The 27,500-nt window shown below is 40.0% G+C and overlaps 4 protein-coding genes across 5 annotated transcripts in view; 2 read left to right on the forward strand and 2 right to left on the reverse strand.

Moving 5' to 3' along the window:
* Nucleotides 1-13,168, forward strand: part of tmem181 (transmembrane protein 181) — a gene marked incomplete at its 5' end in the record, with an annotated part of 16,531 nt that extends 3,363 nt beyond the window's left edge. For both annotated transcript variants that reach the window (XM_081364108.1, XM_081364107.1), the window contains 14 exons: nt 784-871; nt 1,978-2,102; nt 2,192-2,323; nt 4,666-4,746; nt 6,603-6,702; nt 7,494-7,624; nt 7,813-7,904; nt 7,985-8,042; nt 9,008-9,110; nt 9,973-10,024; nt 10,155-10,237; nt 10,964-11,053; nt 11,147-11,213; nt 11,827-13,168. In XM_081364108.1, coding sequence (XP_081220234.1) covers nt 784-871; nt 1,978-2,102; nt 2,192-2,323; nt 4,666-4,746; nt 6,603-6,702; nt 7,494-7,624; nt 7,813-7,904; nt 7,985-8,042; nt 9,008-9,110; nt 9,973-10,024; nt 10,155-10,237; nt 10,964-11,053; nt 11,147-11,213; nt 11,827-11,911 — 1,287 coding nt within the window. In that variant the 3' untranslated portion in view covers nt 11,912-13,168. The remainder of the gene's footprint in view (nt 1-783; nt 872-1,977; nt 2,103-2,191; nt 2,324-4,665; nt 4,747-6,602; nt 6,703-7,493; nt 7,625-7,812; nt 7,905-7,984; nt 8,043-9,007; nt 9,111-9,972; nt 10,025-10,154; nt 10,238-10,963; nt 11,054-11,146; nt 11,214-11,826) is intronic.
* Nucleotides 1-27,500, reverse strand: part of ripply2 (ripply transcriptional repressor 2) — a 486,302-nt gene that overhangs the window by 238,518 nt on the left and 220,284 nt on the right. The window lies entirely within an intron of this gene.
* On the reverse strand, nt 12,555-21,529 carry dynlt1b (dynein light chain Tctex-type 1b). The gene is made up of 5 exons (XM_081364121.1): nt 21,341-21,529; nt 21,073-21,114; nt 20,484-20,607; nt 14,139-14,216; nt 12,555-13,316 (listed from the first exon to the last, which is right to left on the reverse strand). Exons 1-5 carry the CDS (start codon nt 21,365-21,367, stop codon nt 13,246-13,248), a joined length of 342 nt encoding a protein of 113 aa, XP_081220247.1. The 5' UTR covers nt 21,368-21,529; the 3' UTR covers nt 12,555-13,245.
* On the forward strand, nt 21,665-24,126 carry rpl18a (ribosomal protein L18a). Its single transcript, XM_081363189.1, has 5 exons — nt 21,665-21,716; nt 22,628-22,807; nt 22,924-23,053; nt 23,274-23,383; nt 23,982-24,126. Exons 1-5 carry the CDS (start codon nt 21,699-21,701, stop codon nt 24,072-24,074), a joined length of 531 nt encoding a protein of 176 aa, XP_081219315.1. The 5' UTR covers nt 21,665-21,698; the 3' UTR covers nt 24,075-24,126.

The raw sequence follows: 27,500 nt of genomic DNA on the forward strand, positions 1-27,500 counted from the left end.
CAGGCCTCGCCCACACCACCTGTACCCGCCCTCACTCAGCATGGACTCGTCCTAAGCCCCGCCCACATAACTGTACTCGCCCTGAGCCCCGCCCCCTGTGCACAGGCCCCGCCCACCTCACTGTGTAAATATCCAAAAATAGGCTTAATTTCCCTAAAGTGAAGAAAAAAACACTAACAAAGTAATTAAGATTTTTTCTTGGTGAAAATTAAGTCTGTTCTGCTCATCAAGGCTGCGTTTATTTGATCAAAAATGCAGTAAAAACAGTGAAATATTATTATATTATAATGTAAAACATTTGTTTCCTATGTGAATATATAGTAAAGTGTCATTTATTCCATTAATATGATCTTTCAGAAATCATTCTAATATGATGATTTGATGCTCAAGAAACATTTATGATTATTATCAATGTGAAAAACAGTGTGGAAACTGTGGTGCATTTTATTTTTCAGAATTCTCTGATGAATAGAAAGCGTTTATTTGAAATATAATCTTTTGTAACATTATTAATGTCAGCAAATCCTCATATTAGAGTGATTTCTGCAGGATCATGTGACACTGAAGACTGGAGTAATGATGCTGAACATTCAGCTTTGATCACAGGAATAAATTACACTTTACTGTATATTCACATAGAAAACTGATGATTTACATTATAATAATATTTCACTGTTTTTACTGTATTTATGATGGAATAAATGCAGCCTTGACTCTTTTAAAAACTCCAGATGTTTGAGCGTAAGTGTAAGTGTTGATGTGTCCGTGTCCATGTTTTCTCAGACCGGGCCGTTCGGCCTCCAATCTAATCCGCTGACCAACTACAACCAGCAGCTCTGGCTCACGTGCATCATCCAGCTGAACAACAACAGTGAGAAAACTCCTCTCAAACGTCTCTTTATTCAGAGTATGAGACCCTGCACCACAAAACCAGTCACATGGGTCACAATTTTGAAATTGAGATTTATACATCACATGAAAGCTGAATAAATGAGCTTTCCATTGATGTGTGGTTTGTTAATATTTGGCATTTACAACTATTGTAAATCTGGAATCTGAGGGTGTGAAAAAAACGAAAGATTGAGAAAATCTTTAAAGTTGTTCATTTATGTTGGTGATTGTGCTGCATTCACTCACAGAAATAAATGTTTTATATATTTACGGTAGGAAATTTACAAAATATCTTCATGGAACATGATCTTTACTTAATATCCTAATGATTTTTGGCATAAAAGAAAAATCAATAATTTTGACCCATACAATGTATTGTTGGCTATTGCCACAAATATCCCCGTGCGACTCGAGACTGGTTTTGTGATCCAGGGTCACATATTGTATATTATAAAAAGGGCTATATAAATAAATTTGACTTTAAGTTTAAAGTTTACAAGTTTAGAGTTTATATTCCGGATATAAACACTGATGTCTAAGGTAGTGATCAAAATAGAGTAAATCACTTTTGAAAGTAACGTGATGCTTCAGATTTATCGATTACATCGCTACACCAGTAGGTGGAGACAAGTGACTGTTAAATGTGTGTGTCACTGAATCATTCATTCATGACATTCGTACAAAAACACAGATTTATCCAGTAATGAAGCAAGTGAAGTCTTTATGAGTGAGTCATTGAATCGTTAATTCAAAAGATTCATTGCAAAATGTTGATTCATCCAGTAATGAAACAAGTGAAGTCTTTACGAGTGAGTCATTGAATCATTCATTCAAGAGTTGTTCAAAAACGTAGATTCATCCAGTAATGAAACATGTGAAGTGTCTAAGAGTGAGTCATTGAATCCTTCATTCAACCTGATTTTTTTTATAGACTGATTTAAATAGACGGCCCAGTTAACTTTTTGTCAGAACGTCTAGTAAATGACATGTTATTGTTTAGGTGTGTATTCAGAATCGCGATCTTTAAAGTAAAATCCTGATTCTCTGTTGGTCCGGAGTCGTGCAGCTCTAATGAAATGTGTTCAGATGTAGACTTGAGTTGGAGGGAGTTCGGGATGAACGTGGAGCTGCAGGGCGTGGTGGAGGACGCCAGCGTGATGCGCATCAGCGACAGCGTGCACAACAAAAACAGAAGCCTTCAGTGCGCCGCGGTGAGTCCTGATCCTCGCGTGTGTGTGTGTGATCTTCATGGGTTCATTCCGATCTTCATGAGTCTGTGTGTGTGTGTGATGGTTTTCAGCATCAGCAAGCGTGTGATGAGATTATCGTGTTGCATCTGGGTTACCTGAACTACACTCAGTACAAGATCAACGTCAGCTTCAGGAACCTACAGCAGGACCTGAAGGACAATATCAAAAATGTCACTTTTGTAGTAAGTTCACATCATTAATCGTGTTTCACAGACAAAACGAAAGGGTATTTGCACCCATTCAATCATTCATTCATGAGATTTGTTCAAAAATGCTGATTCATCCAGTAATGAAACAAGTGAAATATTTATGAGTGAGTCATTGAATCATTCAAGAGATTCGTAAAAAAAAAAAAACAGATTTAGTACATAAAACAAATGAAATCTTTGCAGTGAGTCATTGAATCATTCAAGAGATTCGTTCAAAAACACTGATTCATCCAGTAGTGAAACATGTGAAGACTTTACGAGTCAGTCATTGAATCATTCAAGAGATTCGTTCAAAAACACTGATTCATCCAGTGGTGAAACATGTGAAGATTTTACGAGTAATGCCGGGCGTACACCAAAGGATTTTCACAGTCCCAGACTAAAGACCGGCATTTTTTAGGAATCTTACTGGAGTCTCGGCGCGCTCCCGTCGTCTCGATCGTTAAATGTGAGGTGATAATCTGCAGTCGGCGACCCGATTTATGCCCGTCTTTCTCTAGTCTTTCATATCAAACATGTTTGATATTATCGCAAGTTTTAGCGTAGTCATAGTGACGTAAAACAATCAACAACCAATAAATTCGCTACCCTTGCTGTGAGTATTGTCCATTCTCTGTATTCTATAGTAGATATGTATCTTTTCTTGTATTATGTACCCTCGAATATTCACTGTGAAACACTTGTTCATAATTTCAACACAGCATTTAAAATTATACCCTTTCAAGATATTTAGTTCAAACTATTGTTCTCATCATATAATAATATAGATTCATAACCCCCATATACAGTTATGTGAAAAAGTTAGGTCATCCCATTAAATAGTCAACTCTTTATTAAGAAATGTTCACATAACAATGTCTAATTTGATTTTTTTTTCATTCCTGGAAAAGAAAGCGATTTATTGTAATTAAACAATATAAATTACATATTTTTACTCATCAAACTAAAAATATGCATAAAAATGCCTATTTTAATGGAGGAAAAAATTAGGACCCCTAATAACTAGTGATGTTGTTGAAATTACTTCAGTGAGGTAAAATGGTGGAATGGCTGATGTCAAAGTCCTTTGATATCTTTTTATATCCTTTTCCACACTCATAAGCAGTGTGGGGGAAATATATGGGGGTTATGTACCCTCAAATTTATTATTTGTCCTAATTTATTCCTCCTCAAAAAGTGCATTCTTTTAAAATTACATTTCACAGAGAGTCTTAAAAAGGCCTTCCTTATTTTTAAATAGTTTAGTTAAATCACTAGGTCCTTCAGTATTGTTCAAATTGTTATTACATGTCCATATGTTGAAAAATAGACAGGCTTTCATGGTGTCCTATTATTTTCACACGACTGTATGGTTGCCTTTATATAATTTAATAATAATGATAATTTATTGTTACTATTATTATTGTTTTAATTATTATTTAATGATGATAATCACATAATTTGGACAGTGACTCCCACCCCCTGCAGAACACCATCACTGCACTGAGCAGCTCCTTTAGCGATAGACTCCTTCACCCCAAATGTGTGAAGGAGAGATCTTATCTGATATACCACCACTGTAGGCCTACCTTCAGAAATATTTTGGATCATGCAACATAATGTGATACATTATTATATCTAACTTTAGCTGCTTCTCCTCCATTTTTGTTAAATCACTGCTGAGCATGATAGGAGGAATTTGGTGGGAATAAAAAGCTAAAATAATCTAGTTTTAGTCTTGTAAATAGTGTCACTACAAGATTCAATGTTTGTAAAATCTTTAGTCTGAGACTAAAAACTGTGAACCCCAAGTCTTTAGATGTGAGCTGATAATCTTATAAAGTCTTTTCTAAATCTTTTCAAAGTCTTTAGGTGTACAGAAAGCATAAGTCATTGAATCATTCAAGAGATTCGTTCAAAATCTCAGATTCATCTAGTAAATGAAACAAGTGAAATCTTTGCAAGTGAGTCATTGAATCATTCAAGAGATTTGTTCAAAAATACAGATTCATCCAGTAATGAAACAAGTGATACGAGCAAGGCATTGAATCATTCAAGAGATTCTTTAAAAAAAATGAATCCGGTAATGAAACTTGCGAGACCAAAAACCTAGAAGAAGACCTTCAGAAAAGTCCCACAATGCTCTCAAACTCTCTTTTAACAGTAAAAGAACATTTAGACTCCTATTATTAATCGTTTCATTGGTATTATTGGTCATCATGCATTATATGAAGTGTTTAGCTACAGATGTAAATGCATGCAGGCATTTAGTAACACTTTTTAAGTTGAAATGTTTTTAATAGTTCTGACGCCCATTTCTCTCCGTTCTTTACCAGTTTAAGATGTACAACACCACGTTCTCTCAGGTGGAGATTTGGTTCCGGTTCGTGTTTGTCGTGATGACCTTCATAGTGACTGTGAGTTACAGCTCCAAATCCTCTGCAAATCACACGCTTATGATCGTTAAATTAAGTCATGTGACTCTGCAGCTGTTTCAGTCAATCATCAAATTCTCCAAAGCTGTTCTCTCGGGATACACGATATATGTTTATTAAGTTGGCTTGAGAAAGCCAACTTACTGATATTGTACTTAAACTTCTTATTATTCTTCTGACCCTAAATTTCTGACTCTAACTCCTCCTAGAGCTTTAACTCTACATACTCCAAACTCGGCTCAGACACTCAGACTGTTCTGACTCGAGCTGCTATGTCTTTTCAGACTGATCCAACTTACGGTTTTCCTAAACATGACGACTAAAACTCGGGAAAATCCCATTGACTTTCATTGCAGAATGTTCTATCTCTTTCTAACTAATCTATTTTTCTTTCTTTCTTTCTTTCTTTCTTTCTTTCTAACTGTTCTATCTTTCTTTCTTACTAACTAATCTATCTTTCTTTCTTTCTAACTAATCTTTCTTTCTTTCTAACTAATCTATCTTTCTTTCTAACTAATCTTTCTTTCTAACTAATCTTTCTTTCTTTTTTCTTTCTTTCTAACTAATCTATCTTTTTCTTTCTAACTAATCTTTCTTTCTTTCTAACTAATCTTTCTTTTTCTTTCTAACTAATCTTTCTTTTTCTTTCTAACTAATCTTTCTTTCTTTCAAACTAATCTTTCTTTCTTTCTAACTAATCTTTCTTTATAACTAATCTTTCTTTCTTTTTTCTGTTTTTCTTTCTAACTAATCTATCTTTTTCTTTCTAACTAATCTTTCTTTTTCTTTCTAACTAATCTTTCTTTTTCTTTCAAACTAATCTTTATTTCTTTCAAACTAATCTTTCTTTCTTTCTAACTAATCTTTCTTTATAACTAATCTTTCTTTCTTTTTTCTGTTTTTCTTTCTAACTAATCTTTCTTTCTTTCTAACTAATCTTTATTTCTTTCAAACTAATCTTTCTTTCTTTCTAACTAATCTTTCTTTATAACTAATCTTTCTTTCTTTTTTCTGTTTTTCTTTCTAACTAATCTTTTTTTCTTTCTAACTAATCTTTTTTCTTTCAAACTAATCTTTCTTTCTTTCTAACTAATCTTTCTTTATAACTAATCTTTCTTTCTAACTAATCTTTCTATCTATATCTATCTTTCTAACTTATCTATCTTTCTAACTAATCTTTCTTTCTTTCAAACTAATCTTTCTTTCTTTCTAACCTATCTATCTACGTTTCTGATGGACTGTATTCCCTTCCAACTTTGTATTAAAGCCGATAAATAATGTATTATATCCTTTAGCTGAGACTCTTCAGATGCGCACTGTTCAACATGATGGATTTGAATTGCTTGAAATATGATTGGAATCACTTCAAAAAGGAAAATGCGGTTCAGCTCAAGTCCGTCATATCGGCTACATAAAATTATAACGAGAACATCATTATAATTGTGTGTTTGGGACGTGGATTTTAATAGTGAGACTTTTGTTTTTTATAATCAGGCTTTCAAAAATCATATAAAAATTTGGATTTAGATTTATCTGCAAATATATCCGTTATTGGCTTTAAAATATAAAAAATTATCGGTACCGGCCAGAGTTTTCCTATCGTTGCATCCCTACTGTTCACTGAGCTTACCGTTAAATTTAATATTTGAAATCACCAATATTTGAAATGTCTCTTTAATGTTGATTCTAAACAGCTGCAGTGATGCAATGACTTTACTAATCAGCGATTGGCTGTTGTGTTTAGAAGGCGGGGCTTATTTCTCCGTATTGCGTGTTGCACTGATCGTAGCACGAGTGCGCCGTGTGTGTGTGTCTGAGGTCTGTGTTGTTGTGTGTAGTGTATGTTTGCTCACTCGCTGAGGAAGTTCTCCATGCGGGACTGGGGCATCGAGCAGAAGTGGATGTCCATCCTCCTTCCTCTGCTGCTGCTCTACAACGGTGAGGACACACACTGATGGTTAGACGTTTGGGGTCTGTGAAGTGTTTCTTTTTCATCAAGGACACAAAAGGGACTGTAAAGACATTTATTATGTAACAAAAGACTCAAATAAATGCTGTTCTTTTGAACTTTCTGTTCACCAGAGAATTGTGAGAAATAAAATGGATCCATAGTTTCAACACTGATAATAATCATAAATGTTTCTTGAGCATCAAATCCTCATATTAGTGATTTCTGAAAGATCATGTGACACTGAACGCACAAACGCACTCGCACACTTTCTCACACATACACACACTCACTCTCTCAAACACACACTCTCTCGCACATGCGCACTCTCACACACACACACACACACATTCTCTCACTCATACACTCTCTCACATACATACATACATACAAACACATACTCACACACAATTTCTCTCACACTCACTCTTTTCACACACACTCTCACACATACACAAACACACACACTCTCTCAAACACACACTCACACACTCTCTCACACACTCACACATGCACTCATATACGCTCTCACATTCACTCACATACACACACACACTCACTCTCTCTCATTCTTACACACACTCACTCTCTCTCACACTCTCAAACACACACTCTCACACACGCTCACACACACACAGACAGACACAGACAGACATACACACACAGACACACACACGCACACACACACATACACACACACAGACACACACATACACACACACGCACACTCTCACTCACACACACGTCTCATTGGCTGATGTTGTATTCCTCCATGCTGCAGATCCCTTCTTCCCGCTGTCGTTCCTGGTGAACAGCTGGTTTCCGGGAACGCTGGACGCCTTCTTCCAGGCTGTGTTTCTGTGTGCGCTCCTGCTGTTCTGGCTGTGTGTGTATCACGGCATCCGAGTGCAGGTGTGTTCCTCACACTCGCAGATATTCATGAGCAACAATAACTCATGTTTGGTGTCTGAAGTCTTCAATCATGATGTCATGACTCTCTCCACAGTCATTCCGGCTCTGAGAATGTGGATTCATGTTGATTTTGAGGAGCACAAATCCTTCACACAACATCTAAATGTGTTCTGATGTTTCATCTTCAGGGCGAGAGGAAGTTCCTGACGTTTTACCTGCCCAAGCTGATCATCGTGGGGCTGTTGTGGTTATCGGCCGTCACGCTGGGGATCTGGCAAACGTAAGAAACACGCGGCTCTGGTCAGTGTAACTGCTAATGCATCGTGGGATTATTATCATTTTTGTTGTTGTTGTTATTAGGGTGAATGAGCTTCAGGATCCCACGTATCAGTACAAAGTGGACATCCAGAACTTCCAGGTGAGTTTCTGTCGGTCCAACACCTCTGTCTAAATAAAATACTTCAATAAGTTAATACGTAATTTCATCACATTAGTCAAATTTCATTGTTGAGAGAAAAAAAAAGTTACATTTAGAAATGATGTGAAATACTGCTAAATAAAACGAGATTTTAACATTATAAACACTATAAAAATGTATTTTAGTTCCTGTCTCTCCACAAAAAAATAATTTCTAAGAACAGAAATTTAAAATATAGTGGCATTCGTTATAAACGACACGCGTTATAAACGCCAAGCCTTAACTAATGCATGATGTGTTAAATGTGATATAGAGATTAACATTTCTCTCTCATTCACACAAATACAAATGTGTTTATTATCGTGACAGCGTGATGAACACGACTTATATTATTTAAGTCAGCATGAAAGGGAAGTTGCGCTGGTGTTTACTTCTCAAATGTGGGCGGGGCTTGATTGTGTCCTTGTGGAATTGATTGGATGGTTGTGGTTTGCTATTGGCTGGTCTCATGTGAGTGACAGGTTATAGCCCCGCCCACATCATCAGAGACGAGAAGAGATGATGCAAGAGGAACTTATTCTGATTTGAGATTATTAACACAATAGTGATGTGCACCGATAAATCATTTAGAATAAACACAGCAAAAATAAGAATTGTCCATTTTGATTTCATGCTGACTTTAAAGAGAAATAAGTAACACGTTACAATAAGGTTCATTAGGTAATGTATTAACTAACATGAACTAACCATGAGCAATACATTTGTTACAGTATTAATCTTTATGTTAGTTAATAAAAATAAAGCTGTTCATGTTAGTTAACAGTGCATTAATGTTAACAAAATTTTAATAACGTATTAGTAAATATTGAAATAGTAAATGTTGGTTAACATGAACTAAGAATAAACAATGAACCTCATTGTGAAGTGTGACGGAGAAATGTGATGTGTGTGTGTTGTTGCTGCAGGGCATGAAGATCTTCTTCCTGCTGGTGGTGTGTGTGTATGTCCTGTACCTGGTGTTTCTGGTGGTGCGCGCCTGCTCTGAGCTGAAGAACATGCCGTACACAGGTAACACACACTCCTGACACCAGGAACACCTCAGCCGTGTTGCTTTTAAAAGTAATGCATTACAATATTGCGTAACTCCCCAGAAAAGTAACTAATTGCGTTACTTAGTTACTTTTTATGAGATGTAATGTGTTACGTTACTTTTGTGTTACTTTTTCTCCCCTGGGCTGGACTTGCTTGTTTGATTTCTAATAACAACTAAAAAAGTTGTATTTCTGGTAAATGTAAAGGCCCTTTCACAGCGACAGTGAGATGAATAACCCTCAGGATGAAGGAGATGCGGATTAACCCTTTCAGCTTCTGTTACTCTGGATTAAAGAACAATAGGAGACAGGAGGAGGAGTTCAACTCTCTTATTTCTAAATCATTAGTATAAACTTATTAGTACGGGTGAATTAGATCATTGAAGGTCAGTTAATAAAGTGAGATTAAATACATAAAGCTTATTTGTGTTATTTAATATAGTTCATTATAAAAGTTGTGTGTAAAATTCAGAGGTTGCATTTTACTGTTTTTATTAATTTTGAGGAATACTGAATGTTTTCGTGCGAGCGAGACGAGTAAAAGCATGATCACATTTAGTCTAGAACTATAATAACCATCATGCGTGTGCGCACACACACACACACACACACACACACACACCTCACTTTATGTCTCTCAACATGAGGACAGGAGAGATGTCAGTCAATAAATGTGAAAAAGTAACTTAGATATTTTGTTATAAACTGAAAAAGTAATGTTTTACTTTACTAGTTACTTAAAGTAATCTGATTACATAACTCAAGTTACTTGTAATGAGTTCCACACAACACGGCACGTCAAGCATTAACATGTCCCATGTGTTTATCCGTGTGCTCAGATCTGCGGCTGAAGTTCCTGACAGCGCTGACGCTGGTGGTGCTGGTGATCAGGTAATATACAATTTAATGTACATGCTATATTCTGGGCAAATCTAGTCATTTGATAATTTATGCATATGCAGGAGATGTAAATGACATGGAGATGGTCATGCGTTGTAATTCCCTGTTCCTCTTTCATCAGTGTGGTTATACTGTACCTGAGGTTCGGATCCAAGGCCTTGCAAGACAACTTTGTTGCCGAACTTTCCACCCACTACCAGAATTATATCCTTTCATTGCAGGATCGTGCGAGATCATCCCCTCTTTAGTTATGTTTAAAGTGCCCTATTATGCTATTGTAAAGTGCTAATTTTAGTTTAGGAGTCTCTTACAAAAGACTCGCATGCATCCGAGATCAAAAAACACTTTAATTTTCGAATAATATCTATTTCAGCATCAGCTCATTTTCTCTCAGTGTCTGAAACGCTTCGTTCGGAGAATCAGCCTCTCTAAGCTCCGCCTCTCTTAGAGCTACTCTGCTCTGATTGGTCAGAAAGCAAACAGTCATTATCATATCTGAATCTCAGCTCTTGATCTCAGTGATACGAACAGTGACGATGGCGTGGGTTTCACCGTATCAATCTCAGAAAACAGCGTCTTCTCCACACGAACAACACGAGCCAAACTCTTCCAGTCTCAGATACACTACAGTGTTTGAGGGCGGAGCTAAGAGATGCTGCTCAGCCAATCAGGACCAGAAGTGGGTATTATGCAAATTAGCTACATGTGAGACTGGAATCACTTACTCATTTTAGCAGATCAGAATCACTTCTTTTTTAGGAGACTTAATTGGATCTTTGAAACTTTGCAGAGCTTTTACATTCACAAACCGCTCGATTTCAGGGAATGTTTGAAAGAGCAAAATGAGGCACTTTAGAAATGACTATAAAATGATGTAAGCGTTAATAAAAAAGCAAGTTATCTGAAGTTTTCCTGAACGTTTTTCTCCACCGGCCGAGTTTCTGTCCTTCTACGGCCTCCTGAACTTCTATCTCTACACATTAGCGTTCGTCTACTCGCCCTCCAAAAACGCTCTTTACGGTGAGCTGATCTGCACTTTAACATCGAGTGTTATTTCACACTGACTCCTTCATCACTGACTCCTTTGTCATGGAAATGTTTTCCCTTTCCCAGATTCCCAACTGAAGGACAATCCTGCTTTCTCCATGCTCAATGACTCGGACGACGAAGTCATTTACGGGTACGTTCCCTGCGTCAGATCCACAGTCAAACCAAGATGTATTCAGACACCTTCAGCATTTCTCACATCATCAGTTTATCCGCTATAGTTTAGAGAACGGTAATAAAATATGAGCAGAACTCAGTTGATGTTTGACTGGTTTTGTCCGTCCTTCTGTTAGACTGTCTCACACATGAATTATGTTGAATATCTGTCAGCTGTTAAATTTAACTACACAATTAGATAATACCAGTTTAGCTCAACCAATCACCAAGCAATGCTTCATTGTGTTCAGTCTGTGTGTAAAAAGAGCATTAGCAATTAAAGAAAACACACTTCAGCAAAACATGATCAGCTCAAAGTGTCTGAGTAATATTTGCTCCCATATTTTTATATATTTTACTGGTATGAAGGATTTTTGTGTGTAATATGTCACGGTTATTTTAATTATTTAATTATACACAATTATTTTGCTCTCCTCACTTGCATTAATGAACTATAGTGAACTAGTAAAAGTGATATCTGGTGTCTGAATCATTTTTGGTTTGACTGTAAACCGGTTTAAAACGATTCTTTCAGATCAAGCTCTTCTTATTGTGAGACTTTGTGTGTGTGTGTGTGTTTGTGTGTGTAGGAGCGATTATGAAGAAATGCCTCTTCAAAATGGCCGCGCCATCAAAGCCACCGCCAAATACCAGGACGAGAGCGAAACCGACTGAATCTGGTGTGACTCCGGATCGCTCCTGTGTGTCTGAATCTGGTGTGACTCCGGATCGCTCCTGTGTGTCTGAGGGTTGTATATAGACTCGTTGTTGAAATGACGCCAGTCTCGTTATATACTGTGTAAATATACAGGCCTATATATTTTTAGAGGTAAAGTGATGTTTTTGAATGTAACTCCAGTGGAAGAAGCAGCTCCAGCCGCCCTGATGATGATGATGATGATGAAACCCGTCTGTCTTTAGCCTCAGTGAGTGTCAGTGAAAGGCAGCGTGCAAATATCAATTATACATCTGATCTCAATACTGTTGAACCACTATATTCAGGGTGACTTACGTTAAAAAATGGCCAGATTGTATTTCACCTCTAAACTAAAAAGAGAAAAAGAATGAATGTATATATTTTTTCTTGACGGGGATAGTTTTTTTTTTTTTTTGCATTGTGACATAATGAAGCACTATGATCTAATCAACATCAGTAAACACTGAATTCTGTGACAAAAATGCCTTGATGTGCGCTTACAACCCCAAATGTTTCATTTTACAAATAATATTTTGTTCCTGCTGATTTCTTGCAGCGCACTTACATGTTTAACTCATGAAAATAATGCAACTATAAAAAATATTAAGGTCCAAACAATTTCTACCCAATGCATATTTTTATTTTTTTTTGCATTTTGGAGTGAAGTATGACCTGTGCGTGTCATGTGATTTGCACTTAGGACGTTTTCTGGCTCGTTTGAGCCAATCTCCAGATCTCGTGCTCATGTGAATCTCTTCTTCTTTTTTATGAAGAAATCAAGCCTTGTGTTCTTTTCGTTTTACATTCCAAAAGCCTTCTTTTCTCACATTCCTTTTTTTCTGTGCCTGTATTTATTATTTTGTGGGTGTCAATCACTTAGTGAAATCATTCGGTTTCCTCTGTGGTTTATCCGTCAGATCTGTGTAAATGTTCGTTCACTTCATTTGATTGGAGCTGTAATGATGTTTGGATGGAGGATCCGCCTGGAACGGTGCAGAAATGTTTTGCTTTACAGATAAACATTTATTTGAGTTTAAAAAAGGTGGTTGACGTTTGATGCACTGATGCACTGAACCCCTTCTTCATTAGTGAAACACGGTCCGGGTCAGCAGGTCCAGTCTGTGCCTTCAGTGTGTGCACAAGATCACTCCTCAGTCCAGACGCTCAAGCCAGAGACGTTTCTGTTTGTGGAAACTGTCTGAGAGAATAAAACCTGCAGAGATTTTTAAGACGTGAACTTGTGTGTGCTTTTATTGTACTTATTTTGACTTCATATAATGCAAGTTGAACACGTCAGGTGATGCGGTGGTGTTTAAATGGCGAGTCCGAACACACTGACGATGCAGAACAAGTATTTATTCTCCCATCTGACGGTGCAGCTGCCTGAAGAAGAGCACAGTTCAACATTACATAGGAACCGTATCTCGCATTGTCATTCAATATTACTCTGCTTTTAAACACAATTGCAAAAAGTTTGATAGTTAACTACAAAATAAGAGTCAATAATACGCTATAACTGCAGTGCAAAAAAACTAAACATTATTTTTTTCTAATATGACAAAAAATATGTTTAATATTAGGCTGTTTTTTGTCAAATAAACTTCTGTAAAATGTTGAAGTCCCCCTGTGGTAAAAATCCAGCTTTTAATGTTGTTTATGTGTCTATGTGGTGTTTTTAATGTGCTTTAAAATATTCATAAGTCGACAGCATTGCTGAGTATTTTCTCCTTAAAACTGCAGTGAACCAAAGACAGTCTCAAAAACACGCTTTGAAATCGCTGACGTCACAAACTACCTTGTAACCAATCAGATCAACGTGTGATCGTCAACCAGTGGATCTCTGAGCTGAGTGAGTAAGTGGAGGCGGGGCTCATTTGCATATTCATAGAACCACGCATACTAAATGAGGCAAGGGTGTCGAGTTACACTCAAGATATTTTAAAGGGAAAAAATGCTTAAATATGTCATTCTGGTGATCAAAGATGAGGGATATACAGGGTGATTTTAACATTATACCTCTAAAACATTAAAGTAGGGTTATTTGGTATTTCTTAAATATCTGCAAACATGGTATTTTTGTGCTTTAGAACAGTCCAAAAAAAAAAAGATGTTTAAATCAAAACAGGTGTATATTATATCACACACACACACACACATATACATATATATTATGTGTACACTGATGGATCAGAGCTGGAGTCGTACCGTCAGTAGTGCTGTCCCAGAAGCAGGAGGAGGCCGACTGAAGACCAGCGCCGTTCTTCTGCATGATGATGCATGTGACTGAGGAGAGAAGAGAAGAGGATCAGTGAGGTTCTCCTGACACACAGATGTTCTCCTGACACACAGATGTTCTCCTGACACACAGATGTTCTCACACACAGATGTTCTCCTGACACACAGATGTTCTCCTGACACACAGATGTTCTCCTGACACACAGATGTTCTCCTGACACACAGATGTTCTCACACACAGATGTTCTCCTGACACACAGATGTTCTCCTGACACACAGATGTTCTCCTGACACACATATGTTCTGCTGACACACAGATGTTCTGCTGACACACAGATGTTCTCCTGACACACAGATGTTCTGCTGACACACAGATGTTCTCTTGACACACATATGTTCTGCTGACACACAGATGTTCTCCGGACACACAGATGTTCTGCTGACACACAGATGTTCTCCTGACACACAGATGTTCTGCTGACACACAGATGTTCTGCTGACACACAGATGTTCTCCTGACACACAGATGTTCTCCTGACACACAGATGTTCTGCTGACAAACAGATGTTCTGCTGACACACAGATGTTCTGCTGACACACAGATGTTCTCCTGACACACAGATGTTCTCCTGACACACAGATGTTCTCCTGACACACAGATGTTCTGCTGACACACAGATCTTCTCCTGACACACAGATGTTCTCCTGACACACAGATGTTCTCCTGACACACAGATGTTCTCCTGACACACAGATGTTCTGCTGACACACAGATGCTCTGCTGACACACAGATGTTCTCCTGACACACAGATGTTCTGCTGACACACAGATGTTCTGCTGACACACAGATGTTCTGCTGACACACAGATGTTCTCCTCACACACAGATGTTCTGCTGACACACAGATGTTCTCCTGACACACAGATGTTCTCCTCACACACAGATGTTCTGCTGACACACAGATGCTCTCCTGACACACAGATGTTCTCCTGACACACAGATGTTCTGCTGACACACAGATGTTCTCCTGACACACAGATGTTCTGCTGACACACAGATGCTCTGCTGACACACAGATGTTCTGCTGACACACAGATGTTCTCCTCACACACAGATGTTCTGCTGACACACAGATGTTCTCCTGACACACAGATGTTCTCCTCACACACAGATGTTCTGCTGACACACAGATGCTCTCCTGACACACAGATGTTCTCCTGACACACAGATGTTCTGCTGACACACAGATGTTCTCCTGACACACAGATGTTCTGCTGACACACAGATGCTCTCCTGACACACAGATGTTCTCCTGACACACAGATGTTCTCCTGACACACAGATGTTCTCCTGACACACATATGTTCTGCTGACACACAGATGTTCTGCTGACACACAGATGTTCTCCTGACACACAGATGTTCTCCTGACACACATATGTTCTGCTGACACACAGATGTTCTGCTGACACACAGATGTTCTCCTGACACACAGATGCTCTCCTGAAACACAGATGTTCTCCTGACACACAGATGTTCTCCTGACACACAGATGTTCTCCTGACACACATATGTTCTGCTGACACACAGATGTTCTGCTGACACACAGATGTTCTCCTGACACACAGATGTTCTGCTGACACACAGATGCTCTCCTGACACACAGATGTTCTCCTGACACACAGATGTTCTCCTGACACACATATGTTCTGCTGACACACAGATGTTCTGCTGACACACAGATGTTCTCCTCACACACAGATGTTCTGCTGACACACAGATGTTCTCCTGACACACAGATGTTCTCCTCACACACAGATGTTCTCCTCACACACAGATGTTCTCCTGACACACAGATGTTCTCCTGACACACAGATGTTCTCCTCACACACAGATGTTCTGCTGACACACAGATGCTCTCCTGACACACAGATGTTCTCCTGACACACAGATGTTCTGCTGACACACAGATGCTCTGCTGACACACAGATGTTCTGCTGACACACAGATGTTCTCCTCACACACAGATGTTCTGCTGACACACAGATGTTCTCCTGACACACAGATGTTCTCCTCACACACAGATGTTCTGCTGACACACAGATGCTCTCCTGACACACAGATGTTCTCCTGACACACAGATGTTCTGCTGACACACAGATGTTCTCCTGACACACAGATGTTCTGCTGACACACAGATGCTCTCCTGACACACAGATGTTCTCCTGACACACAGATGTTCTCCTGACACACAGATGTTCTCCTGACACACAGATGTTCTCCTGACACACAGATGTTCTGCTGACACACAGATGCTCTCCTGACACACAGATGTTCTCCTGACACACAGATGTTCTCCTGACATACACATGTTCTCCTGACACACAGATGTTCTGCTGACACACATATGTTCTGCTGACACACAGATGTTCTGCTGACACACAGATGTTCTCCTGACACACAGATGTTCTCCTGACACACAGATGTTCTGCTGACACACAGATGCTCTCCTGACACACAGATGTTCTCCTCACACACAGATGTTCTGCTGACACACAGATGTTCTCCTGACACACAGATGTTCTCCTCACACACAGATGTTCTGCTGACACACAGATGTTCTCCTGACACACATATGTTCTGCTGACACACAGATGTTCTGCTGACACACAGATGTTCTGCTGACACACAGATGTTCTCCTGACACACAGATGTTCTCCTGACACACATATGTTCTGCTGACACACAGATGTTCTGCTGACACACAGATGTTCTCCTGACACACAGATGCTCTCCTGACACACAGATGTTCTCCTGACACACAGATGTTCTCCTGACACACATATGTTCTGCTGACACACAGATGTTCTGCTGACACACAGATGTTCTCCTGACACACAGATGTTCTGCTGACACACAGATGCTCTCCTGACACACAGATGTTCTCCTGACACACAGATGTTCTGCTGACACACAGATGTTCTCCTGACACACAGATGTTCTGCTGACACACAGATGTTCTCAGGACACACAGATGTTCTGCTGACACACAGATGTTCTCCTGACACACAGATGTTCTGCTGACACACAGATGTTCTGCTGACACACAGATGTTCTCCTGACACACAGATGTTCTCCTGACACACAGATGTTCTGCTGACAAACAGATGTTCTGCTGACACACAGATGTTCTGCTGACACACAGATGTTCTCCTGACACACAGATGTTCTCCTGACACACAGATGTTCTCCTGACACACAGATGTTCTGCTGACACACAGATCTTCTCCTGACACACAGATGTTCTCCTGACACACAGATGTTCTCCTGACACACAGATGTTCTCCTGACACACAGATGTTCTGCTGACACACAGATGCTCTGCTGACACACAGATGTTCTCCTGACACACAGATGTTCTGCTGACACACAGATGTTCTGCTGACACACAGATGTTCTGCTGACACACAGATGTTCTCCTCACACACAGATGTTCTGCTGACACACAGATGTTCTCCTGACACACAGATGTTCTCCTCACACACAGATGTTCTGCTGACACACAGATGCTCTGCTGACACACAGATGTTCTGCTGACACACAGATGTTCTCCTGACACACAGATGTTCTGCTGACACACAGATGCTCTGCTGACACACAGATGTTCTGCTGACACACAGATGTTCTCCTCACACACAGATGTTCTGCTGACACACAGATGTTCTCCTGACACACAGATGTTCTCCTCACACACAGATGTTCTGCTGACACACAGATGCTCTCCTGACACACAGATGTTCTCCTGACACACAGATGTTCTCCTGACACACAGATGTTCTGCTGACACACAGATGCTCTCCTGACACACAGATGTTCTCCTGACACACAGATGTTCTCCTGACACACAGATGTTCTCCTGACACACAGATGTTCTGCTGACACACATATGTTCTGCTGACACACAGATGTTCTCCTGACACACAGATGTTCTCCTGACACACAGATGTTCTCCTGACACACATATGTTCTGCTGACACACAGATGTTCTCCTGACACACAGATGCTCTCCTGACACACAGATGTTCTCCTGACACACAGATGTTCTCCTGACACACAGATGTTCTCCTGACACACAGATGTTCTGCTGACACACAGATGTTCTCCTGACACACAGATGTTCTGCTGACACACAGATGTTCTCCTGACACACAGATGTTCTGCTGACACACAGATGCTCTCCTGACACACAGATGTTCTCCTGACACACAGATGTTCTCCTGACACACAGATGTTCTGCTGACACACAGATGCTCTCCTGACACACAGATGTTCTCCTGACACACAGATGTTCTCCTGACACACAGATGTTCTCCTGACACACAGATGTTCTGCTGACACACATATGTTCTGCTGACACACAGATGTTCTCCTGACACACAGATGTTCTCCTGACACACAGATGTTCTCCTGACACACATATGTTCTGCTGACACACAGATGTTCTGCTGACACACAGATGTTCTCCTGACACACAGATGTTCTCCTGACACACAGATGTTCTCCTGACACACAGATGTTCTGCTGACACACATATGTTCTGCTGACACACAGATGTTCTGCTGACACACAGATGTTCTCCTGACACACAGATGTTCTCCTGACACACATATGTTCTGCTGACACACAGATGTTCTGCTGACACACAGATGTTCTCCTGACACACAGATGCTCTCCTGACACACAGATGTTCTCCTGACACACAGATGTTCTCCTGACACACAGATGTTCTCCTGACACACAGATGTTCTGCTGACACACAGATGCTCTGCTGACACACAGATGTTCTCCTGACACACAGATGTTCTGCTGACACACAGATGTTCTGCTGACACACAGATGTTCTCCTCACACACAGATGTTCTGCTGACACACAGATGTTCTCCTGACACACAGATGTTCTCCTCACACACAGATGTTCTGCTGACACACAGATGCTCTCCTGACACACAGATGTTCTCCTGACACACAGATGTTCTGCTGACACACAGATGTTCTCCTGACACACAGATGTTCTGCTGACACACAGATGTTCTCCTGACACACAGATGTTCTGCTGACACACAGATGCTCTCCTGACACACAGATGTTCTCCTGACACACAGATGTTCTCCTGACACACATATGTTCTCCTGACACACAGATGTTCTCCTGACACACATATGTTCTGCTGACACACAGATGTTCTGCTGACACACAGATGTTCTCCTGACACACAGATGTTCTGCTGACACACAGATGTTCTCCTGACACACAGATGTTCTCCTGACACACAGATGTTCTCCTGACACACAGATGTTCTCCTGACACACATATGTTCTCCTGACACACAGATGTTCTGCTGACACACAGATGTTCTCCTGACACACAGATGTTCTGCTGACACACAGATGTTCTCCTGACACACAGATGTTCTCCTGACACACAGATGTTCTCCTGACACAAAGATGTTCTCCTGACACACAGAAGTTCTGCTGACACACATATGCTCTGCTGACACACAGATGTTCTCCTGACACACAGATGTTCTGCTGACACACAGATGTTCTCCTGACACACAGATGTTCTGCTGACACACAGATTTTCTCCTGACACACAGATGTTCTCCTGACACACAGATGTTCTCCTGACACACATATGTTCTCCTGACACACAGATGTTCTGCTGACACACAGATGTTCTCCTGACACACAGATGTTCTGCTGACACACAGATGCTCTGCTGACACACAGATGTTCTCCTGACACACAGATGTTCTCCTGACACACAGATGTTCTCCTGACACAAAGATGTTCTCCTGACACACAGAAGTTCTCCTGACACACAGATGCTCTGCTGACACACAGATGTTCTCCTGACACACAGATGTTCTGCTGACACACAGATGTTCTCCTGACACACAGATGTTCTGCTGACACACAGATTTTCTCCTCACACACAGATGTTCTGCTGACACACAGATGTTCTCCTGACACACAGATGTTCTCCTCACACACAGATGTTCTGCTGACACACAGATGCTCTCCTGACACACAGATGTTCTCCTGACACACATATGTTCTCCTGACACACAGATGTTCTCCTCACACACAGATGTTCTGCTGACACACATATGTTCTGCTGACACACAGATGTTCTGCTGACACACAGATGTTCTCCTGACACACAGATGTTCTGCTGACACACAGATGTTCTCCTGACACACAGATGTTCTGCTGACACAAAGATGTTCTCCTGACACACAGATGTTCTGCTCACCGATGTATTTGAAGGGTTTGGCCAGTTTGCTGAGCTGAGAGAGACTCTGCTCCACGACACTGGACGTCCACTGACCCACACGCTTGTGCTCGAAACTGCTGCGACCAATCACTGACTCCAGAGACTGAACACACACACACACACACACACACACACACACACACACACACACACACACACACACACAGCAAACCCACACATGCAGAAACACACCAGCATCAGAAATCATGCTGTCCATCATCAGAGTTATGACATACTATGTACAACAAACACACACACTCACAAAGTCTCATACATACACACACACACACACACACACACACACACTCACAAAGTCTCATATACACACACACACACACTCTCTCTCTCTCTCTCTCTCTCTCTCACACACACAAACACTCTCTCTCTCACACACACACACACACACACACACACACACACACTCACACAAACACACAAACACAGACACTCACAGTCTCACATTCACTCACTCACACACACACACACACACACACTCACAAAGTCTCATACACACACACACAGTCTCACATTCACACACACACACACACACACACACACACACACACACCTCTTTAATGATGCCGCTCACTTCTTCCACCACGAAGGCGGTCTAGAGGAAGACAGGAATAAACAGAGAAAGATCGAGAGACTCTGTTTAAAGCTTCTGAACTGTTGAACAAACAGCGCAAACACTGAAATCTACTGTATTGTGTGTTCAGGTTAATCGGTTAGCAGCTGTTAGCGACTAGCTTTACTGCAACAGCACAAAATAAAACGAATTATAAGTAATTTACGAGTGTTTAAAGCAAACATTTTTTATTGTCGATCGTCTTTACCTCTTCTGCACTCTGATCATCATCCATGTTCCCTTGTTTTGTCAATCGAAGCCTCAGCGGTTGTCATGGAAATGACGCACAGTATACGTCACGACGGAGGATCTAAAATATAATAAATGTAATTCTCTCTGTTCTAATTTCTAGGTCTATTTGAAGGGCACTGACATATTTGCTATTGAAATATCATTTAAAATATTTAGTAATTGAAATCACGTTTATAAAAATACAGCCGTGATTGATCGCTGTGACTGACCAGTAAGAGCAGCTCCAGCAAGCCCCGCCCTTTGGAAGAGGATTGACGTCAGCATTCCCCGCCCTGCTGCTTCCTCTTTCACAGTGGCCGTCGGCGAGAGACACCATGAAGGCGTCTGGCACAGTACGTAAAATCCTTATTTAATCATTTCACAGTCGCTTAAATCTCACTATTATCATCCGAAAACACCTATAAGACACTAATTTATCCTTAACAGTGATTTAACACGACACATGTTCAGGTTTAAAGCGTTTTATTTGCTTTGACGTGTTGATTGTAGCGAAGAGGGAAACATGGCGGCCGGAGAATCGCTCCATGTGCTGATCACACACACACACAAAACCTCACGATATTGAGTTGATTAGCTCTCTAACACACTCTCAGTGATTGATTCTTGTATTATAGAGTGTATCAGTGAGATTGTGTGCTCGGTGGCTTGTTTTCTGAGCATTATACAGATCAGTGTGTTTAGGCCGCGAAGTGTCAGTATTGTGTTTGACGGTTATGATGATGATTAAATGTGCGCGCTTTCAATCAAACGTGTGTCAATATTAGGTAAATATAGTTTAAAGATGCTCAATTTTTATTGGCTTTTAACGGGTTAACATACTACGGCAATGTTTGCAACCCTACTAGTAAAAAAATATAACTGTTCAGCTGGTTTTGGCCACTTTTTTTGGCTATTCAAGCTGGCAGACCAGCTGAACACCAGCCTAATTCAGTGTTAAAACAGGATTTGGTCGGCTTTAAACGGGTTAACATGCTAGGGCAATGATTGCAACCCTGCTGGAAAAAACAGCTAAAACCAACAAGCTGTCTTAGAGGAGTTTTGGCCACTTTTTTAGCTGGTCGAGCTGAGAAACCAGTTCAAACCAGCCTAATTTAGGGTTTAAACCGGGTCTGGTTTGGGTTTTAAACAGTTTAACATGCTAGAGTAATGATATCAATGCAATAGACACCAGCATCTTGGTGTTCATGTGAGATTTTGAGCTAAAGTGTGGATGTGTGACTGTCTTTCTCTCTTGTTTCTGCAGCTTCGGGAGTATAAGGTTGTTGGGCGTCTGTTGCCCTCCGCTAAAAACCCCACACCCCCCCTGTACCGCATGAGGATCTTCGCCCCGAACCATGTGGTGGCCAAGTCTCGCTTCTGGTACTTCGTCTCCCAGCTGAGGAAGATGAAGAAAGCCAACGGAGAGACCGTCTACTGTGGCCTGGTGCGAACGCTGTCTAATCGAGACGTCTATAAGCTCTGTTTCTGAGGCTTACGGCCCGTTCACACTTATAACGATAACTATATTAACGTCCATAACCGTCTTCTGTTCATGCACAGGTCTATGAGAAGTCTCCTCTGAAGGTGAAGAACTTCGGCATCTGGCTGCGTTATGACTCTCGCAGCGGGACACACAACATGTACCGCGAGTACCGAGACATGTCCACATCTGGAGCCGTCACTCAGTGCTGTGAGTTTCCCAGAGAACACTCGTGTTCGACCCGCACGCAAACCCAAAGGTCATTTCCCCCCAGTGTTAATGCCCTTGCTATGTGTGCGCAAAGAAAAACCGAACCTTGTCGCCTTTCTTAGGCTGTAAAACGTGCCACTGAAAGTGAATTCAAGGTGCGACATGAGATTTGTTTCACATGTGTGTGTGTTCCCTGTACTGATGTGTGTTTGTGCTTCAGATCGTGACATGGGAGCCAGGCATCGTGCCCGCGCTCACTCCATCCAGATCATGAAGGTCCAGGTCATCGCAGCCAACAAATGCCGCAGACCCGCCATCAAGCAGTTCCACGTGAGTTTCCTGACCGCAGAATTAGCTTTAGCCAACTTTAGCACACGTCCCTCATCCTTCCCTCGCACTTTATTACATATTTCCCTCGCGGGTCAAAATGACCCGACGACCTAAATTTATACTTAATTTTTTTGTCCAGAAAGCTTATTTAATTTCATTTTAATTGGGTGTCTTTGCCGACCTCTAGTGGAAAAAATAATTATATAATGATATTTCATGACTCAAGATGGCCTTAAAGCTCTATATGGGGCAAATGAGCTGTTCCGCTGGGTCCTAAAGTCAGTTTCTCTTCAGTATGTATTCAGATACACATGTAGACATAAATGACCATTTTTAGGTTTTTCTATGTATACTGAAGTATTCCTCGCATTCATTCATTCCTAAAGGGGGCAAATTGAGCCGCGAGAGAAGGATTTGTTACTATTTTTAAATTTCAACCACAAAACTCCTCAAATCCATTCATATTTTGTGTATTCGTGGTTCAAATGCGGCAAAAGTCTCCTCTGATGAACACTCAATTTAAAAAAAATAAATGAGTTTGGATTTAAAATGACTCTAAAGTGAATGAATGCTTGACTATGGTCTCTTGTTTCCACAGGACTCCAAGATCAAGTTCCCTCTCCCCCACAGGGTCCTGCGCCGCCAGCACAAGCCCCGCTTCACCACCAAGAGACCAAACACTTTCTTTTAGAGTGGATGTTCTTGCTTTTCACATACAGACGAATAAAAAGTGGAGAAAATCACCCTGTTCTAGTGTCATCTTTAAGTCAATACAAACATACTTCTACATGTTGTGCTGATTATGAAATGAAAATGTCACCATGCAAAAGAGTAATCAGCAAGCCAATTACTAATGAACTTTAGAGAAAAGCACAGCAGACCATTAGAAGTATAATATAAGATTACATAACTGAATTTGGTTAATTTGGACATTCCATTGTGTATTTTATCTGAAAATTAGTAAATATAGCTCCGGTTGGCTGAAGTTCAGGCATTGTGTGTAATTAAAACAGCATGTGAATATTGTGCTTTTATTATTGCATATCTCAAAGGCTTCTGCTTTAGGGTGTTCAGATTTAATCAGGCCAGAAGAGATGCAGGTAATGCATTAGGATAGAATGTTTGAAAGATAATATTAATACAGACCATCACATCATCTTCAACATTGTGCCGAAAGGCATCATTCTTAGGTAAGACAAATAAAAAAAAAATTGTGTTTGTCCGTCGCTGATTGGCTAAGTGTGGTTTGGTTACTAGGGCGTTGCTAGGATCAAGTTTCCATCCACATATTCATATACAATTTAATGCTGGATGGAAATACCAAGATGTGCATAAAAATGACTGAAAATTTGAAGTGGATACATTTTTGTATTGTTAAAAAAATGGCATAAAATATGCTAGAAAAACATTTACTGAATAAATTCTTACAAGTATAGAAGTCCATTTCTGCCACACAAGAAGAAGAAACGCGTGTTTACGTGCTTTTGGAAACCATAATATAAAAAAGTTGAAATTATGTCATGCTAAGTCATATGCATGGGATCAAAATAATAATAATAATGTAAAAAATATATATTATTTATTTATTATTTCATTCTCAGCATTTTTATCTCATAATTATGACTTGGTATGCCATAATTTCTCATTTTTATGTCATAATTAATATTAGCATAATATTACGTCACCACCATAACCTCATCCTCTCCTCCCCTAACAAACTTTACTTTCTGAAGCACTAAAAATTATACTGATACTGATTTTGTCCAGAAAGCTAACATGATATATCATTTATATTTTTAATGCAAATTTTTTTTTATAATTTTTTATTTATTTTATTAACCTCTAAATTACTAGATTTTATCAATAATTAATTTGAATAATATAATTTAAGCACATTCTTCATTCTTTCGTCTAAAATGCAAACCTCGGTTACAGCAGAAACCTGTTGAAGTGTCTCTGTCGAACTCTTGTGGGGAAATAATAATATAACATGACACTTCATGACTCTTGCCACTAGATGGCCTTATAGCTCTATATAGAGGAAACGAACTGTCCCCTGGGCCCTAAGCTCATTTTATCAGGTATATACTGTATATAGACATCATTAAAAAAAAGATTTTGGTAAAGTTTTAGCATTTTTTTTAGGTTTTTCTATATATACTGATATCATATAGATGCATAAGTCATGTGCTTGATGGAATACATTATGAATGGCACACATGCATACTATTTCTGTTTTGTTTTCTTCTCTATATAAAGACAAGCTCCAACCACAAGTATGATAATAGTAATCGCTTCCCTAATGGTATTTATTTCATTAATGCTGTTTCACGCATGTCACATACAGTCACACACTGCTGCAGGAAGCTGGTTTATGATATGAAGTTGATGTGTGTGTGTGTGTGTGTGTGTGTGTGTGTGTGAGAGAGAGAGAGAGAGAGAGAGAGAGTGTGTGTGTGTAATGTGTTTTATTGGGAGAAAAATGGAAGGTCACAAATCCGATACTTATACTATACCATACTAACCTTTTTTTTTTTTTTAAGTATACCATACTAACCTATTGGCCCAGACTTCGCCCTATTAGCACAGACTCCGCCCTATTAGCACAGACTCCACCGTATTGGCACAGACTCCGCCCTATTGGCCCAGACTCCGCCCTATTAGCACAGACTCCATCGTATTGGCACAGACTCCACCCTATTGGCACAGACTCCACCCTATTAGCACAGACTCCACCGTATTGGCACAGACTCTGCCCTATTGGCACAGACTCCGCCCTATTAGCACAGACTCCGCCCTATTGGCACAGACTCCGCCCTATTAGCACAGACTCCGCCCTATTAGCACAGACTCCACCCTATTGGCACAGACTCCGCCCTATTAGCACAGACTCCACCCTATTGGCCCAGACTCCGCCCTATTAGCACAGACTCCACCCTATTGGCCCAGACTCCGCCCTATTAGCACAGACTCCGCCCTATTGGCACAGACTCCACCCTATTAGCACAGACTCCACCCTATTGGCACAGCACAGACTCCACCCTATTAGCACAGACTCCACCCTATTGGCACAGCACAGACTCCACCCTATTAGCACAGACTCCACCCTATTGGCACAGACTCCGCCCTATTAGCACAGACTCCACCCTATTAGCACAGACTCCGCCCCTCAGTGAGCTGTGCATGTTTAACTGCAGCATTCAAGTAATATATGTATTCTTATTAAAGCGGCTGTTCTGAAGGAAATGAGCCAGTAGAGGGCGATACTGACTGCTCCTTTAAACATCTGTCATCTAACTTCCTCTTTGAGCACATGGACATGCAGGAAGACATTTGAATGGGAACTAGATTTTTTACCTTTTCTGTAATACAATTTTATGGTTCTTGGAATTTTTTTTCTTCTTCTTCTTTTAAATATATAATTGATTTGTTGATTCTGATGTGTATGCCTTATTTCATTCATGATAGTGTTGATTTGTCGATTTAGGTTTTTATATATATATATATATATATATATATATATATATTTTTTTTTTTTTTTTTTTTTTTTCTTAAACATAAAGTTTTGGAATTGAGAATACATTATTGATTTGTTGATTCTGATTTGTATACTTCATTTAATTTGTGATATTTTTGACTTGTGGATTTTGATACATATATTCCAATTTATTTATGATAATGTATTAATAGTTTTTATTTATTTATTTATTTTATATATATTGCTTGGTTGAGTCATGTTATTGGTAAGATATATATTCTTTATAATATTTGACCTTTCTCTTTTCTGTTTGCCTGCGCATGACCAGGTGACCGTCGTGTGGTTAATTGATTGCTGTTTAAAAGAGATTTGTCACACACACACACACACACACCCTGATGAAGGCTTATACACGTAGGTGTGCCGTTGCTTGTCACCTGTTTTTAAAATCTAAGCCATGAAAAAAAAAAAGCCAGCTTTTTATATTTTCCTAAAAACGAACTCCTCGAGAGCCTTGGGTTGGGTTTGACGCGTGGACTGTGTGCGTGCATCAAGTGTAAGTTCACAGTGTGTATTTTCATATATTGTTGTTTATGTAGGATGATTATGCGATTATGGGCACTTTTTCTTTATCCATGG

Source organism: Scardinius erythrophthalmus (assembly GCF_964197995.2).
Source record: "Scardinius erythrophthalmus genome assembly, chromosome: 4".
NCBI lineage: Eukaryota > Metazoa > Chordata > Actinopteri > Cypriniformes > Leuciscidae > Scardinius > Scardinius erythrophthalmus.